General features: G+C 37.2%; 2 protein-coding genes across 9 annotated transcripts in view; one reads left to right on the top strand and one right to left on the bottom strand.

The window, feature by feature from the left end:
* Positions 1-16,237, top strand: part of LOC115267583 (acetylcholinesterase) — a 28,986-nt gene that overhangs the window by 3,328 nt on the left and 9,421 nt on the right. For 5 of the 8 annotated variants that reach the window (XM_062852523.1, XM_062852522.1, XM_019670346.3 and 2 more), the window contains exon 4: positions 7,040-7,419. The exons of the other annotated variants lie outside the window; for them this stretch is intronic. In XM_062852523.1, coding sequence (XP_062708507.1) covers positions 7,040-7,346 — 307 coding nt within the window. In that variant the 3' untranslated portion in view covers positions 7,347-7,419. Of the gene's footprint in view, positions 1-7,039; positions 7,420-16,237 lie in introns of those variants that run through there. 8 annotated transcript variants of the gene reach the window in all.
* Positions 7,407-16,237, bottom strand: part of LOC109398012 (uncharacterized) — a 40,136-nt gene continuing 31,305 nt past the window's right edge. Inside the window, exons 7-12 of the mRNA XM_062848363.1 lie at positions 15,915-16,233; positions 8,677-9,161; positions 8,479-8,618; positions 7,935-8,406; positions 7,749-7,871; positions 7,407-7,692 (exon numbers count right to left, since the gene is read on the bottom strand). Of these exons, the coding sequence (XP_062704347.1) occupies positions 7,431-7,692; positions 7,749-7,871; positions 7,935-8,406; positions 8,479-8,618; positions 8,677-9,161; positions 15,915-16,233 (1,801 nt within the window). The 3' untranslated portion in view covers positions 7,407-7,430. The remainder of the gene's footprint in view (positions 7,693-7,748; positions 7,872-7,934; positions 8,407-8,478; positions 8,619-8,676; positions 9,162-15,914; positions 16,234-16,237) is intronic.

Genomic DNA, 16,237 nt, shown 5'->3' with positions numbered 1-16,237 from the left:
AATTGCTGTTTGAGCAAAACTTTGACTTCATATCTAGTGTCAGACATACTCTATTAAGATGAAATGGGATCGGGTTCAGACATTTTTTGCTCAGATTGTGAATGACGAGATCTGTGCTTTCAGTATTTGTAAAGCAGCCATTTTGGATTCCTCCATATATGTTCTTAAAGCCATCCCTTCTATTAGCCGCTGTATCTTGTGTTTCTAGTTGTGTGTGTGTACAATCCATCTCCCACTGACCGGCAGTGCTTTTATGGAAGAAATTTGTTTACACATTTGTGTTTTTTTTTTCATATTTTTACTATCAAACATATGTAAACAACTTTAATCCGGGAGATGGAAGGTGATAGCTCTATTGCAAATCCAACAACCCATTTCGAGAATGCCTGTTCCTACACGTGCATTCTGAGGTCATTTTCATGTACAATAAGCCCCGCATGATATCATCCACATATCAAATGGATATCTGAGATGAGATCATACTTCCTGAATCAAAAAACCATTTCTGATTCTGGCGCGTATTTAGTTGGTTTTAAAGGCGGTGTATATGAAACGATCTTACCAGTTCTCATTGATTCTTCTTTGCCAGTTGGGTTGATTCATTACTTCTGTGGAGAGAAAGTATCATTTTTAAACATCTGTGGGGTATTTTAGTATAATTATACTCTTATTCTTATCTGCTTTTTCTCAATTAGGTGAATTTGTGTAGATTATTGCACTCTAATTCCCCACACCATTATCTTCTCTTGTTCTCAATTCTTCACACCAATTCATATGTTTCTCCTCCCGATTTATATGAATTTATTTTTGTTTTTAATTATTTTTACATTCAATTCCAGATTTTTCCAAGTTTATTCATTTACAAGTTCATTTACTTACATATTTACATTATTTATTTATTACTCTACCTCTGATTCGGATTCCTCCTCACTGCCCTCAATTCTATATATTTCTTCTGCCTTTCCTTTTAATTTTTCTTTATCCTTTGCTAATTCTATCCACTCTTCTTCTGATATTCCTTGAATCATTTGTTTATCCTCTATGACTGAGTCGTTCCACGTTTTAGCCGGTCTTCCCCTTTTCTTTTTCTCGTATTTTATTTGTTGTGCAATTTTCAGTGGGTGACCAGGAGGTCTTCTTTGAATATGACCCCAGTAGTTAATTCTCATTACCCTAATCTTCTTTACCGCAGTCTTCCCCTCTAGCAATCTTGACAGTTTTACTCTTCCTTTTGGCCTATCTCTACAGTACCTGATCATTTCTTTTAAAATTTGCATTTCGTATTTACTAATCGACTTTCTGTTTCTTTTTACAAGAGCTGCCGCTTTCAAACCGTATGTTATGGCCGGAGATATTACCGTTTTATATATTAACCTCGCCAATTTCCAAGGCGGTTTGTATCGCCTCAAAAATTCAACAATAATTTAACTGCTCCCTACGGCTAACTTACATCGCTTTCTTGTCGTTTGTGGTCTGTCTAACGATTCTGTCAGAAAGGTCCCTAAGTATTTCATATTTTTCACAACTTTATACTCTTCTCCATCAATTTTGATTTTTTCAGGGATATTCCTATCACTTTGAGGTTCTCTGATTAGTATTTCACTTTTACTAGCATTTATTTCTAGACCTACTTTCTTTAACTCCATCTTTAGTGTCTTCATAATTATTTCAATCTCATTTGTTGTTCTGGCAATAATCAGCAAATCATCTGCAAAAGCTAGAATCACTGGCAGCTTTCCGTTATTAAGTTCCAATAGGTTAATATTAGGGTGTTTCTTCTTAACCTCATTCAAAACTTTCTGGATGATCAGCGTAAAAATGTAGGGTGATAATGGGCACCCCTGTTTAATTCCTTTGCCTTTGCTCCGTTCCTCCGTCTTGACTCCTTCCCACTGTATGCTCGTTCGCTCTGCTGTCAACGCTTGTAGTACTCTATTTGTTATATGTGAAGGGACGTTCAGTTCAGTCAGTATGTTTTCCACCTGAATGTGTTTTAAATAGTATGCAATGTTAATTATCTACATTGTGTATACCTGTCCATTCTAGGGTCATTCAAAACTTCGTCTACTGATTAGAAGAGAAGCTAAATAGAAAATTGTTCTACTGTATATTCAACTCCTTCCTTCCCCGTTATCCATGACTACCAAACCAATTGTGCTAATCCTGAACTTTTACTTAATTAATTACTCAATCTTTTTTTTATTTACTTCGTTTGATTTACTTTCTATAATTGAATATGTCTACATTACTATCACCGTCTGTGCTATTATATTATCACAGTCTATCAGCATTAGCGATGAATTAGTTGTATATATCAAATATTTAAGTCTGTTTCTTTTTATTTATTTTTATTACATTGAGTATCTCAATGTCATAGGAAGGATGGAGCTGCAATACATACATACATATATACATACAACATACATACATTATATGACCAACCCTCGAAGAATTGTGAGCAAGATTGTGATAGTGTTGTTCCATTTAACTATTCAATAAACTTACAATCAATGGGTAATTTTTCCTTGTAAGAGACAATTGGAAAGTTCGAGCTTCCACCATTCTCGTCTGCCACATGATCTACCCGCCCAGAACGGTCACCGACTAAGAAAAATCTCAGCCAACATTTGTGGAAGCGCTCATTGAAGCTCTGCTGTGAAGCAGACTTTTCGTAGTAAGGAAGAAAAGTCAAGAAGAGAAGAGCATAGAAAGCGCAGTAGAGGATGCAGAAAGAGAGGATAATTGACGTCGTATTTGAAATGCCCCATATATTTATTTTTGCCGCACTTACCGAGGAGACATCTACCAGATCAAATGCTTTTTTGACATCTGCTGACATGAGGACTATTGTGTTACCAGCATTCCAGTTTTCTTCCATACACCTTCTTGCAAAAAAGATTTGGTCGTCCGTCGATCTATCCTGTGTAAAGGCTGTCTGATGGTAACCAGGGTCTCCTGCGTATTGTCTCAATCTTGTCACTAACCATTTGGCGTAAACTTTGTACCCTAGGTTACACAGCGTTATACGTCTGAAGTCTGTGGTTTCCTTTGCTCCTTTCTTTTTTGGGATTGGTATTTGTACTGACTTCTTCCATTGTTCTGGCATCTTGTTGGTTCTCCACACTTTTCTAATAATCTGGTATAGCTCTTCTATGCTATCTTCATCGGAATATTTGACGTACTCATTTCTTATTTTATCTGTTCCTGCTGCTTTGCCGTTAACCAGTCCATCGATTATGTTTCTAATTTCTTCCCTACTAGGTTCTTCTGTTAGCTCTTCGTTATCCGGTTTAATGACAATTGATTCACCTTCCGTCAGTTTTAGTTCCTCTACCCACTTCTTCATTGCAATTAGAGGTTTTTTTGTTGCTCTTCTTCTAGTAAACTTTTTCAAAAATATGTACGATCTTTTGATTCGCACTCCTACTTCGTAGTCTTGTAATTCGTTATAGAACTTAAATATCTCTTTTTCGTTGTGATCTCTAACCGCTAAGTAGTAATCATGCCTTCGAATGTTTATGTTTTCTCTGAACCAGTTCGTATCTATTCCTCTTGATTTCGCTAATCTCGCCTGTTTCCTTGCCTTCAGTAATGAGTGTATTGCCTTTTTTCTCTTTGGTGTCATAGGGTCCTTGACTTTTTCTAAGGCCTTTCTAGCACTAGTGGTTATTTTTTCAGTTATTTTCTCATATGCTTCAGTTATTTCTAAATTTTTAACATTTATCGGCTCATGTTTTTGCAGTTCTCTATGGAATATTTGTTTTGGTTCACTTTGTTGTAACACCTTTGGTAGTAATAGCTTTTTAACTTTTACGGTCTTATTTTCCTGTTTCCACTGTTTTGCTTGTATTCCTAACATCAACATTTTATGGTCTGTTTGAATTGTGGTCCATCTTGCTTTTATGTATTTTACTTTTACAATTGTGTTATCATCTAATAGTATATGATCTATTTGCGATGTTTTACTTCCATTTGTCCAAGTGTACAATAATGACTTGTCAAACCTCATTGAAGTTACATTTAGATTGTGAATTTTAAGGAATATTTTCATATAATCGCCATTTTCATTTGTTTTTCTATGTCCTATATGTATGCCTAACCTTTCCATGTCATCATCATCTATGTCTTCTTTACCTATTTGCGAGTTGAAGTCACCTAAGATTATCATTTTCTCTTTCCTCGGATGGCTGTTTATGTATGCTCCTAGAGCTGCGAAGAACGAATTTGCATTAGCGTTCGGCGCATGCACGTTGATTATCAGCCAGCTTTCATCTCCTTCTTCTTTCTCAATAATGGCTGACATTATGTTTTTATTAATGGTTCTAACTCCTCTAACCTTAATCCGATTTCCTCTCTTTTTCAGTATGGCTAAACCTCTCATATTGTTGGCATTGCTTCTGTCAGATATCCACCATTCGTAGTTTTGTGTATCCACTTTGACACCCGTAATGTTTGCTTCCTGTAGTACTGCTATGTCCACTCCTGCATTATATAACTCTTGTGTTTCTAGTTTGTCTTATAACAACTTCCGTTGATTTTAGTATGGGACATGTTTATATAAGATATTTCCTCATACACACAAATTTAAACATGATTGAATTGATCTTTGATAAAATTGCAATATTCGTCCAAACATACATAGCTATTTTATGCAAGAGTTATTGTTCTTCAAATGTCAATTTTAATGCTTTTATCGTTCTCCGAACGATATAGGGGAACTTACGTATTTTCGGCAGTTTTGTCCTCTCCATCATGTTTTTTTTTTTAATCCTGTTGAACTCAGAGTTGGCCTCAGATCCTTCCCAACCAAGCTGAGTTATATTATATGCCCACATTTTAGGCAATTTGGTCCATAAAAACCTCCCATGACGAAGAAAACAAAACTTCCGATAATACCCTTCGTCACCCTACACGCAAAAAAATCCGTTCCGATATACGTGAACTCCCAATCACGGCAACGGGAACAAACGGGAACTATGCATAGCAACGATAACAACAATAAGAAATGTACACCGTGAACTAGATTTCACGTTTTCTATAACGCCCATATTGACAGCTGGAACTAGTTCCAGTTCACGGTGTATATTTGCTTGTTCTCATATTTGCGTTTGTTTGTTCACGTTTATCAGAACGGTTTTCTGAGCGTGTAGCTAAAACATGTTCTATCAGGAGGGGGCGAAGCTCTCCAAAATTGCACAATATTCAATTTCTCTCAGCTCAAAGCACTTGTTTTCAAATAAATATGTCTAAATAAAATAAATGGCGTCGATATTGCTTTTTCCATTGAAAATTTTGCTTGATTCGCTGAATTACATGACGTTTTATTTTCCAGCGAATGCTTACGCGATACAGCAAATCGCAAAATTCCACATGTCAAAAATATGTCAACAATAACTTAATACACATGCATTTTCAGAGAAATGCTCAATTTCCATGACAAAAATCCACTCCCACAACTAACGGATGACCGCCGTCAAATATCAGCATTGCCAACTGTTCAGCGATTGCTGTCATGTCTCTTTGTCGCCGAATTTAGCACTGGGGTTTCGGCGCGGAAACCTAAAAGTGGGAATAACATTTTGAGGTTTGCGCGCAATATTTATTTAAAAATTTCATTGATTTTGAGAGGCCTTACCCTCCAGCTACGCTTAGCGCGTATTTGTTCTATGGGAAACTATTACCTGAAGCACACCTGAAAACCTTGAAGCCCACTAAAACCCCAGAAACTCATCTTAAGCCCCCTAAACGGCTTTAATTCGCTGTAAAACTGTAGTGTGTAGTGGAGCTTATTGGAATCCATCCACGCAGTTTCACTATTGGTCAATAAGTGAAACTTTTCTCTTCTAAATAGTTATAGTATGTGGTTATAGGCTCAGTATGCTCTCTAAAATAAAAACTCTCATTTTTGAGTAGCGCCCATGCCGCACAGGGACTGTGTTGAAAACACACATTTTTTTAAATTGCTCGTAGGCTCACATTTTTGCAAAATATCAATATTTTTCGGTATTTGAAGGTGGTTTATAAACCCAGTGAGGTTGCCATGTCGAAATTATTGCAAAATAAATGCTCATGTGAGCGTACGAGCAATTAAAAAAAAAATGTATGTTTCCAACACAGTCATGTGCGGCATGGATGTTTACTAAAAATGTGCAGGCCGAACACATTTTTGAGCGTAGCCGTTTTTCCGTGTGTCAGCAAAGATTTTAATATATTATATTATGCTTCCAGTTCAAAACCGAATTAGCGACATTTTTTCTTTTACTTGCGCTGCTTTTGCCTTGCGTTAAACACATTGTCGGAAGTGGGGCGCTGTATTGTACACCTGGTATTCTATACAGCGCCCCACTTCCGACATAGTGTATAACGCAAGGCAAAAGCAGCGCAAGTAAAAGAAAAAATATCGCTAATTCGGTTTTGATCTGGAAGCATAATATTTGGTGTCAGTTATGATTATAGTACCTCAAATTGGCCTTGATCGATTTTAAACATTTAAGCCTTCAGGACGCGCGCCGTTGTAAAAAGTACAACACTCAAACAACACTATTAAAAAACCTCGCTCGTCAATTGGTTAAAGTTGACTGAGTTATAGCGGAAAAGTGCCCAAAATTGAAGCCCTGTCGAGATGATTCCACTTCCCTTAATCTTTATCCTTAAAATTTCGGCTTCTTTGCCCCCTATTTTGTCAGTGCAACATTTGTCGTGCATAACAAATGCATACAAATAGTGAGAAATGGAACCAAAATCTAAAAAATGTGTCCACAACTGGTACAGGGTTCCTATCACGCCAATGATAAATACTAAAATACTAAAAGCAGTTTTGGCTTCCTTTGCATATTTCTCCTGTACAATATCGAAAGTAAGCAATCATATGATATATTGACGACATTATTTGGTCTTTTCGTTAGTTTTTTATGAATAGATTACATACCTTAGGTAGAGCCACGACTGATACATGCACCTTTGTGATGTCGCTGATTTTAAACTTTTTGTTTTATAATAAGATGTGATTATACAAACCGCCATTTCCTCCACATTTCAGATTCCGTATGGCCCCGATCGACGTGGATCCCCAGTCTCCGGAGGCGCGCGTGCGCTACTACATGTGTCGCATGTGGACCAATTTTGCCAAGTATGGAAACCCGACTCCCCCGGAGGACAACACACTTCCCTACCGGTGGGATCCGGTTGCGAAGATCGCGGCAGATTCGAAGGAGGATTTCCAGCTGAACTGTTTGGATATCACCGAGGAACCGAAAATGATCGCGAATCCGGACAAGGCTAGGATGGACTTTTGGCGTTCGGTGTACAGGCGCTTTAACGAGGACATGCTGAAAGTGAAGCTGTAATAACTAATTTGGTTTTTTTAAAGAATGTAATTGAGATCCAGTGAAGAAATTGATATTAAATGGTGCTTGTTAAGTTGTTGCTTTTTATTTACCATATTTTGTAAAAATATGTTTCCAAAAATCAAATCGATCAGCAAATGGATTATTTATTATTGATAGATTTTCGGAGATCTCTATTGCTGATAACACAAAGCTGGTATCGTCATCTTGCACAGATATTTGTGGCCATTCGATTTCCTCTGGTGATGGGTTACCGCTCATGGCAAAGTTTGTCCACATCTGGCACATCATTCGGCGGTGTGAAATTGCTTTTGATTCTACCGATTGTGTGTTAAAGAACGATGACCTATATGAAAAAAAATCAAGATAATGCAAATTTTCTAAAACAAATGCAGCACTTACTCAAAAAGATAACAGAGGTCGTCACCATGGACAGCCCCAGGACAATTCTCCGGAGTTTCCGCCAGCTGACGCATTTTATTCAAGTCTGATATGTGTGAAAAAATGTAGAAATATAACGGTGATCTGGAAGTAAAAGCATTTATTGTGTTTATCTTCGTAAGAAGATGAAATTTTTAATTCTCATACTTTTGAAAACGAGAATGCAGTACAGCAGAATTATATCCCGCATACTTATTAGCATTATCACCTAAGATTTGCACCATAATAGGAACGGTTTCCAGAGATAAGTCGTTGTCCTTGAAGAAAATTTTTTTTATTTCCTCATAAATATCTCGCTTATTCTGATCACTTCCTATGTTCAATGCAAATGGGATCAATTGATCTATCATGCTTGATTGGTATTTTTCCATATTTGCAATGACATGACCAGCCAAACCAGCTCCTTCCTCATTTGTGATGCCCATTATTAAAGGAATTTGTTTCGCAAATTGTTGTCTTATCAACATCAAAGGATCATCCATTACAATTGGATCTTCTGACCCAGGCTTCTCTACTACGGGAGTAAAGGGAAAATTAACCAATACATTCCTTTCGCGGTCGGACATCACTGCGTATTGAAGTTCTGTTAACTTCTTAGGTGATGCATTCATCAAAGTGTCTGAAAACATAAAGCAACAATTATTTTAGGAATAAATATTCGAAATGTTTGTAAGAGCCAACCAATAAATACCATAGATCAGTGCATCGTCAGCATTGGACGGACATCCTAGCAAGTACGCCAGCTTGCGTGAACGATCTTCTGGATTTTTCTGGAACACCCACTGATTGAAAGCAGTCCCGCTTTGGGCAATCACTTTGTGAAAATATTTTCTATAAAAATTCATAAAAACTAAACAAACGAAATGAAAAACTTTGCCATAATTCTCACCTAGACTTCTCCGAAAGGTAATGCAAATGCACGGATGCTCCTCCAGCACTTTGTCCGAATATAGTAACATTCTTGGGATCACCGCCAAAGGTCGCTATATTTTCACTCACCCAGCGAAATGCCATCCTCTGGTCTTTCAGACCCATGTTGCCATAAATTCCGGCGGAAGGAAGGCACAGAAAGCCGAGTGGCCCAAGCCGATAGTTCACGGTGACTACGATGACCCCTTCCTGGACCAGGTGTTTGGGATTGTACATGGTTGATTGGGCACTTCCGCTAACGAAACCCCCGCCATGAATCCATACCATGACGGGCAACTTTTTGGCGGTTTCATTTTGGTGACGTTGCAAGGATGGTGAATACACATTCAGATATAGGCAGCTCTCGGACATGTTATCGGACATGTTGTCGACTGTGTAGCAGCCTGGCCCATCTTGGGTGCAATCCTGTATCTCGTTTGGTAGTTGCCCAAGCGGTTGGGGAGGCTGTCAAGCAGATTTTGGAAATTATTGAAATTTAGGCTCATTTATCAACCAATTCTTAGTATAGTTTGTGTGGCATTCCTCTCGCTGCTAAACTTTTTAAATTCAAACCCACCAAGAGTCCCATGTATGAGAATATATGCGTTTGAAATGCGTCCCATACATGGTCCCATACATTTTTTTATTTCTTTTTTTTTTTTGATTTTTTGAATTCGCTGTAAACAATCATTTAAAAATTAAAATCTCTAAAATTAAGTATAAAGAAAATCGTGTTAAGCACTGTTCCTTTTAATTCCACTAAGAATTTGCATCCTTTTGATAGATACATATGTGTTTCGACCTCAACTGTAAGGTCGTCTTCAGTGTCTTGTACTTGACCCGACTCGACTTGGTGGCTACAAAGATATTGGAAGCTTTCAACATTCACCACTGCTTGCCCAGCTACCGTGAAGCTGGAAGGGTTGACCGTGTTTACATCCAACGATTTGGTCTTGTTGACGTTGATGGTGAGACCTGCCGCCGGGGCGCGATTGGCAAGATCATCGAGCTTACTCTGCATATCAGAGCGCCGTTAAGCTAAGAGAGCAACGTCATCAGTCAATTCGTAGTCATTCAGGTACTCCATGGTAATGGGCTGCCACAGCAACCCACGTTTTGGTTCACGATCAATCGCACCTACCAGGATCTCGTCGATTACGATGAGGAACAGTAGCGGTTATAGGGTACTTGTCTCACTCCAGAGGCGTAGCCAGAAATTGTCTCTGGGAGGGGTTTTCAACAGGAAATAATACCTTGTTTGATTTGACACTTACATTTTGTAAACAGTAATGAGCAATTGTATCCGTAGCTTCAAAATAGTGGCGCAGCCGAAAAATTGTTTCGTCGCAAAGCGCTTTATACTGAAAATTTGTTCCACAAATTTTGGCTCTGGGGGGGGGGGGGGTGGTTTAAACCCTAAACCACCCCCCCCCCCGTGGCTACGCCAGTGTCTCACTCCGAAAACGAACCGGATGGGATCAGACAAGATACCTTTGTGCAGTACTCTGCTCGAAAATGCCATGTACTGCGCTTCAACGAGGCCGATGATTTTCTCAGGGACGATTGTACGTCGTTTCCCGGAAAACCATTTCCCGGAAGCCCGTTTCCCGGAAAGCCATTTCCCGGGATGTATCATTTCCCGGAAAACCGTTTCCCGGAATGTACCATTTCCCGGCAAACCATTTCCCGGAATGACCATTTCCCGGAAAACATATTCAATATAAAAAACAACATTTCTATTATTTTCATTATTTTGAAATATTTCTTTGCATAAAAATAATAAAATTATGTACTACTTTCAATTTGTATTAGTTTTTTTTTATGACGAGTATTATGAATAATTGAAAGCTCTAAATTACGGTATGCCTCCACAGCTGATCGGAGGGACAAGAACATTGCCATTGTCTCTTTTCCAGTTTTTTGATCTTACGAATATCAAAGACTCCTTGTTGGTAGCCTAAGTATTTGTCAAAAGTATTGCGTTCCTCTTCTTTGAAAACTAAAGTTTGTTTCAAATAACTATTATAGCATAATAACTTTAAAGAACAGCCTATGTTTAAAAGAAGCGACAATATTCGATGAAATAGTTAGCAGTTTGATCTCGATAAACACGAAAGTACGGCATATGCGTAAAAGAAGGGAATATATCATATGGAAATATTGCTAGCTTAATGCCAACAACTATTCTAACTGTGTAACTAGGTAGAACAGCCTATGTTTAAAAGAAGGGACAATATTTAATGAATACATGGACAGGTTAATGCCGACAACTATTTTGAAAGATAACTCGGAAGAACAGTCTAGGTGTAAAAAAATGGAAAATATCGATTGTGTAACATTTCGCCGAAAATCATTACGCGGAATTCTTATTCGCGGTGGAACATTTCGAAAAATCGTTTTGCGGAAAATCGTTACTATGATACAAAAATTTAACTGATCGAGAGACTACATCGTGATAAGATCCAAGATTCAGAACTCAAAACAGCAACTGGAGTATGGAATGCTCCATATCAACAATTAAATTTTTGTAAGGGTATACTTCGAAAGAACAGCTTACACTCCCGTTCAAAAGTTTGGGGTCACCCTCTCATAAACATGTCATTTTTTTAGGCCCATATCTCCGCCAATTTGCGTTCGATTTCAAAACCCTAGGTTTCATTCAAAAGATAATAAGTCAAAGAAACTTTGAACATGATTTAAAAGAAACATTTTCAAAAAAATTGTGTGTAAACTTAACCCAAAGTTGCCAAATTTTCTAAAAAATGAATAAAAACTTACGGCAGTGTCGCTGGAGGCAGGGATGGGAACACTCACTTGCAAAGAATTACACTCACTTGCAAATTTCTCAGCTCAGATGCGTGCAATCAGGAAACGATATATGGACGAGTTTTGCCTTGTGGTTTTGTCTAAAAGTTTGCCGAATAGTGTTGGGGTCGCACATGCATACCAAAGTCGCGACAGAGCTGTAAAAGCAACTCTCCACGAGGTGAGTGTAATTTACATTCATCTCGTGGAGAGTTGCCTTCGCAGCTCCTTCACGACTTCAGTATGCGTATGCGACCCCTACTCTATTCGGCAAACTTTTAGACAAAACCACAAGGCAGAAGTCGTCCATACATTGTTTCTTGATTGCACGCCTTTGACCTGAGAAAACAGCAAGTGAATGTAACTCTTTGCAAGTGAGTGTTCCCATCCTTGGCTGGAGGTTGGGTCGACAAAATTTTAAGATGGGAGCGGTAATATGACCCATTTTCTATTAGCTTTCAACTGCTTTTTACAGAACTTAGCTAAAAAATCTAGAATAGCTTTCAACTGCTTTTTACAGAACTTAGCTAAAAAATCTAGAAAAAAAATGAAGTAAATTAATCCTTGATGTCATCGACCAAAAGTTTGGGGTCACCCCTCAATATGATGTATCGGCCAAAAGTTTGGGGTCACTTTCGTAAAACACGGAAAAGTGATTTGGTGATATCTTCGTCATCTATAGTTCAATTTTAATTATTTTTGGCTAATTTCAAAGATAATTAACTTAATTTACGTTTGATGTCTTCAACTTAACGTATTTAACGATTTTTGTATATAAAAATGTTATGTATAGTTGGCACATTTCAGCGCGCTTCAAAAAATGAGGCAACATTACGTTAAGTTTTAGTATGTAAATTTCAACAAATATGTTTTGTTCAATGTCTATGCAGTAAGTATCATTCATTTTGTTTCAAATAAGCCAAAAAGAATTAAAATTGAATGAAAGATGACAAAGATATCACCAAATCACTTTTCCATGTTTTACGATAGTGACCCCAAACTTTTGGCCGATACAGCATTTTGAGGGGTGACCCCAAACTTTTGGTCAATGACATCAAGGATTAATTTACTTCATAACTTTTTTTCTAGATTTTTTAGCTAAGTTCTGTAAAAAGCAGTTGAAAGCTAATAGAAAATGGGCCATATTACCGCTCTCATCTTAAAATTTGATCGACCCAACTTCCAGCGACACTGCCGTAAGTTTATATTCATTTTTTAGAAAATTTGGCAACTTTGGGTTAAGTTTACACACAAAATTTTTTGAAAATGTTTCTTTTAAATCATGTTCAAAGTTTCTTTGACTTATTATCTTTTGAATGAAACCTAGGGTTTTGAAATCGGACGCAAATTGGCGGAGATATGGGCCTAAAAAAATGACATGTTTATGAGAGGGTGACCCCAAACTTTTGAACGGGAGTGTAAGCTGTTCTTTCGAAGTATACCCTTACAAAAATTTAATTGTTGATATGGAACATTCCATACTTCAGTTGCTGTTTTGAGTTCTGAATCATGGATCTTATCACGATGTAGTCTCTCGATCAGTTAAATTTCTGTATTGTAACTTAACCCAAAGTTTACATACAAAATTTTTTGAAAAAGTTTCTTTTAAATCATGTTCAAAGTTTCTTTGACTTATTATCTTTTGAATGAAACCTAGGGTTTTGAAATCAGACGCAAATTGGCGGAGATATGGGCCTAAAAAAATGACATGTTTTTGAGGGGGTGACCCCAAACTTTTGAACGGGAGTGTATGTATGAAAGAAGAAAAATTCTTCGATAATATTAATTACTCAGTTGTTATTTTAAAATCAGCATAACGCATAATATTTATCAAAGAACAGCCTTTGTTGAGAAGAAAGGCTGATATCTGATATCTGATTAACAGCATATCTGCAAAAACAGCGTATGTTTAATTGGTAGGAAATCCTCTGATACAAAAATGAGATTTGTTTTGATTTCTGTTATAACAGTACAAGCTAGTTGGAACATCAAAAAGAAGAGAAAGCCGATCAAGTTATCCCTAAGGAGTGTTCCTTGACTTAAGGGTTACGCGGTCACGTGGTTTACAAAAAGCAACATTTTAACATATAATGCTTATAAAGTTCTCATTGTCTTGCAATTCGGCAGCATCGGTTGGCGCGTAACATTGGATCATGGTAAGGTTTTGAATACGTCTTCTGAATCTGGCCACAATTATGCTCTTATTAAGAGGTTCCCACTTTATGAGCGCAACGTGGGCGTGAGCGTTGAGCAGGGAACCAACTCCACGGTGGCGATTAGCGTGTTCACTTCGTAGGCCAGAGTATAGCAGAATTTGGCCCGACGCCAATCTGTATTATTCAAAGTTCGGCCAACGGATTTAGATCAGTCCTAGGATCTCATGCGTCTTACGGCATGCCTCAGTCGTGCCAGTTTACCCTGCTAGGCTAGGGTTATTACATTCCAAGTTCCAATTCTTGTCCGTTGTTTCGTGCTAATACTCGTTGCCGTTGAATCAGTTCGTAATCTTTGAATATCTTAGAAAGCTGTTGATAAACTAAATTCCTTGGGCAAGAAACTTTCATGCAGAATTGCGATAAAAGTGGCGTTTATCAGCTGGATTTCTTACAACATGTTTACTTATATCACTAGTTTACAGCATTTTTGAACTCGGTAAGCTGATGATCATTTTTGGTGTAGAATCATGCTCTGAGTACGAAAACGCGAAGGACAAAAATTACAGTGGAGCAGACATTTTTTCGACTTTCCATACAAGGCTGATGATTTGAAATCGATTTTTGTTCTATTTTTAAGCAAAGTCGCTCACTTCACACATCTCATTCTCCGTAACCAATGCTCTGATTCAGCTGTTTTTTTAACTGTATCTCGCTTACATATGATATGTCAAATAAACAATGAGAAAGAATTTTGAAATTGTTTGTTTCTTATTGAAAGAAAAACATTTCTTCGTATATTTTTGGAATTTTTACTAAAATTTATGGATATTGTCCCTAAAACTCGTCAATATCTTGAATTTCATCAACCTGACGTTAAACCTGCATTCAGATGATCGAATGGTATTATATTCAGCTCTCAGTTTTTGAAAAGATTTAAAATTGGTTGAACAAAATGTAAGATATTTGAATTTTAGTTAATTCCATATTTTAAAAAGTAGTGAAACTCAATATTGAGCTAAAACTCAAAAACTGTTCTACCTAAAATTTTTTGAAGCACGGATTCTAAATCACCGCTAAATTGTGTTTCAAAAATTTTGGTCGTTGACAGAAGTTCAAGACTTTCGTTTTATTTTGTAAACTAGTGTATCCGGTGTGACACTTGTTTAAAAATTATTTCATAATCTAAACCACTACAAATAAATCATCAAAATCCAAAATTTCATCATCTCATTTGCATGGACATCTGCATAGCAGAGCTTTACTAATACTAGATAACATACAACACACAGATTATCCAGTTGCTCAGTAGATATGTTTAGTCTGACGAAAAGTGTTCCTCAACTAGAGCGGCGATCGAATCCACACTTTTAGGCATACGAAACGGTTAGACAATAACGATCACTTCAATATTTGGCGGCGGTTAACATGCCTATTATAGAAAATAAAAATCTTAAAAAAAATTGTAAAAGCGTGGCATACATACAAAGTGAACTTTTTCACTTTTTCTTATCGAATTATGCACCGTTTCGGCGCTATATCTAGATAGAAAATGAAATTCTCTTTCAGATGCACTTATATCTGGAAGGTACTTATATATTCCCGAGCAGAAGAAAATAACAAGTGAATAACATATCAAGGTATTTATCTTAAACACTCCCATACCTTGATATGCCCTTCATTAGGTGGTAATAAGAGGCAAAATAACAAAAACGAATACCAAAATTTTGTATAAATAACACCTAGAAAATAAAAGAACCTAAAATTTCAATTGCTGTATTTGTTATTTCAAAGTTTTTGAATAACAAACTAATAACATTTCTTGTTATTAAATGTTTCATATGTTCGATGGCTTCATGATGTAATAGCAAATCTTATTCTTCGGTTATTTTCACTGCTAAACTAACAAATACTACATCAATACCAAAATCTGCTCAAATACCTCCAACTGTTATTGTGATGTTCTCATAACATTTAGTACAATAACGCAGCAATAACAATTTTAGGTATTAGAGCACATGTTGCTCTTCGCATGATATTTGTAAGGTATGCCCTTCTGCTCGGGTTTACAGCGCCTTCACAATGGGGGACCATTCGAATTATTATATAGCGTATACCTTTGATAAAGATTTATAAAACAAATATTAGCAGGCCTACATAAAAATGATTTTAATGAACAGACATTGTATGATAAACATTGCAAGATAGCTACTTTGAATGAATCTACTTCCAAACATTCCTAGATTTACCCTCGAATTACCTTAAATCTCAGCTCACCAACGGGTGCCTGTGCATAGGGGACCCCTTTGAAGACATACATATTCGCTCCGTCCGGCAGCCGTTCAATTACCCCGCTCAACATCCCAGATTTAATTTGGACTATTACTCTCGTGTCACACTGTCCATCGCCGCCGTGGGTAGCATCACCATTACTTGACACACTCTGCCTGTGCCCTGACGCATCTGGGGAACCACAATCTAATTTACCGTCTTCCATATCCATCCCAAGCGAGACTTCGAATGCAACTAAACGAGCATGGTTGATTGTTCTTTCTCTGACCGTTTTTATTACTTTATTTCTAG

This window comes from Aedes albopictus, chromosome 2 (genome assembly GCF_035046485.1).
Source record: "Aedes albopictus strain Foshan chromosome 2, AalbF5, whole genome shotgun sequence".
Lineage (NCBI taxonomy): Eukaryota > Metazoa > Arthropoda > Insecta > Diptera > Culicidae > Aedes > Aedes albopictus.
The sequence above is the reverse complement of the archived record's forward strand: the minus strand, read 5'-3'. Positions and strand labels throughout refer to the sequence as shown.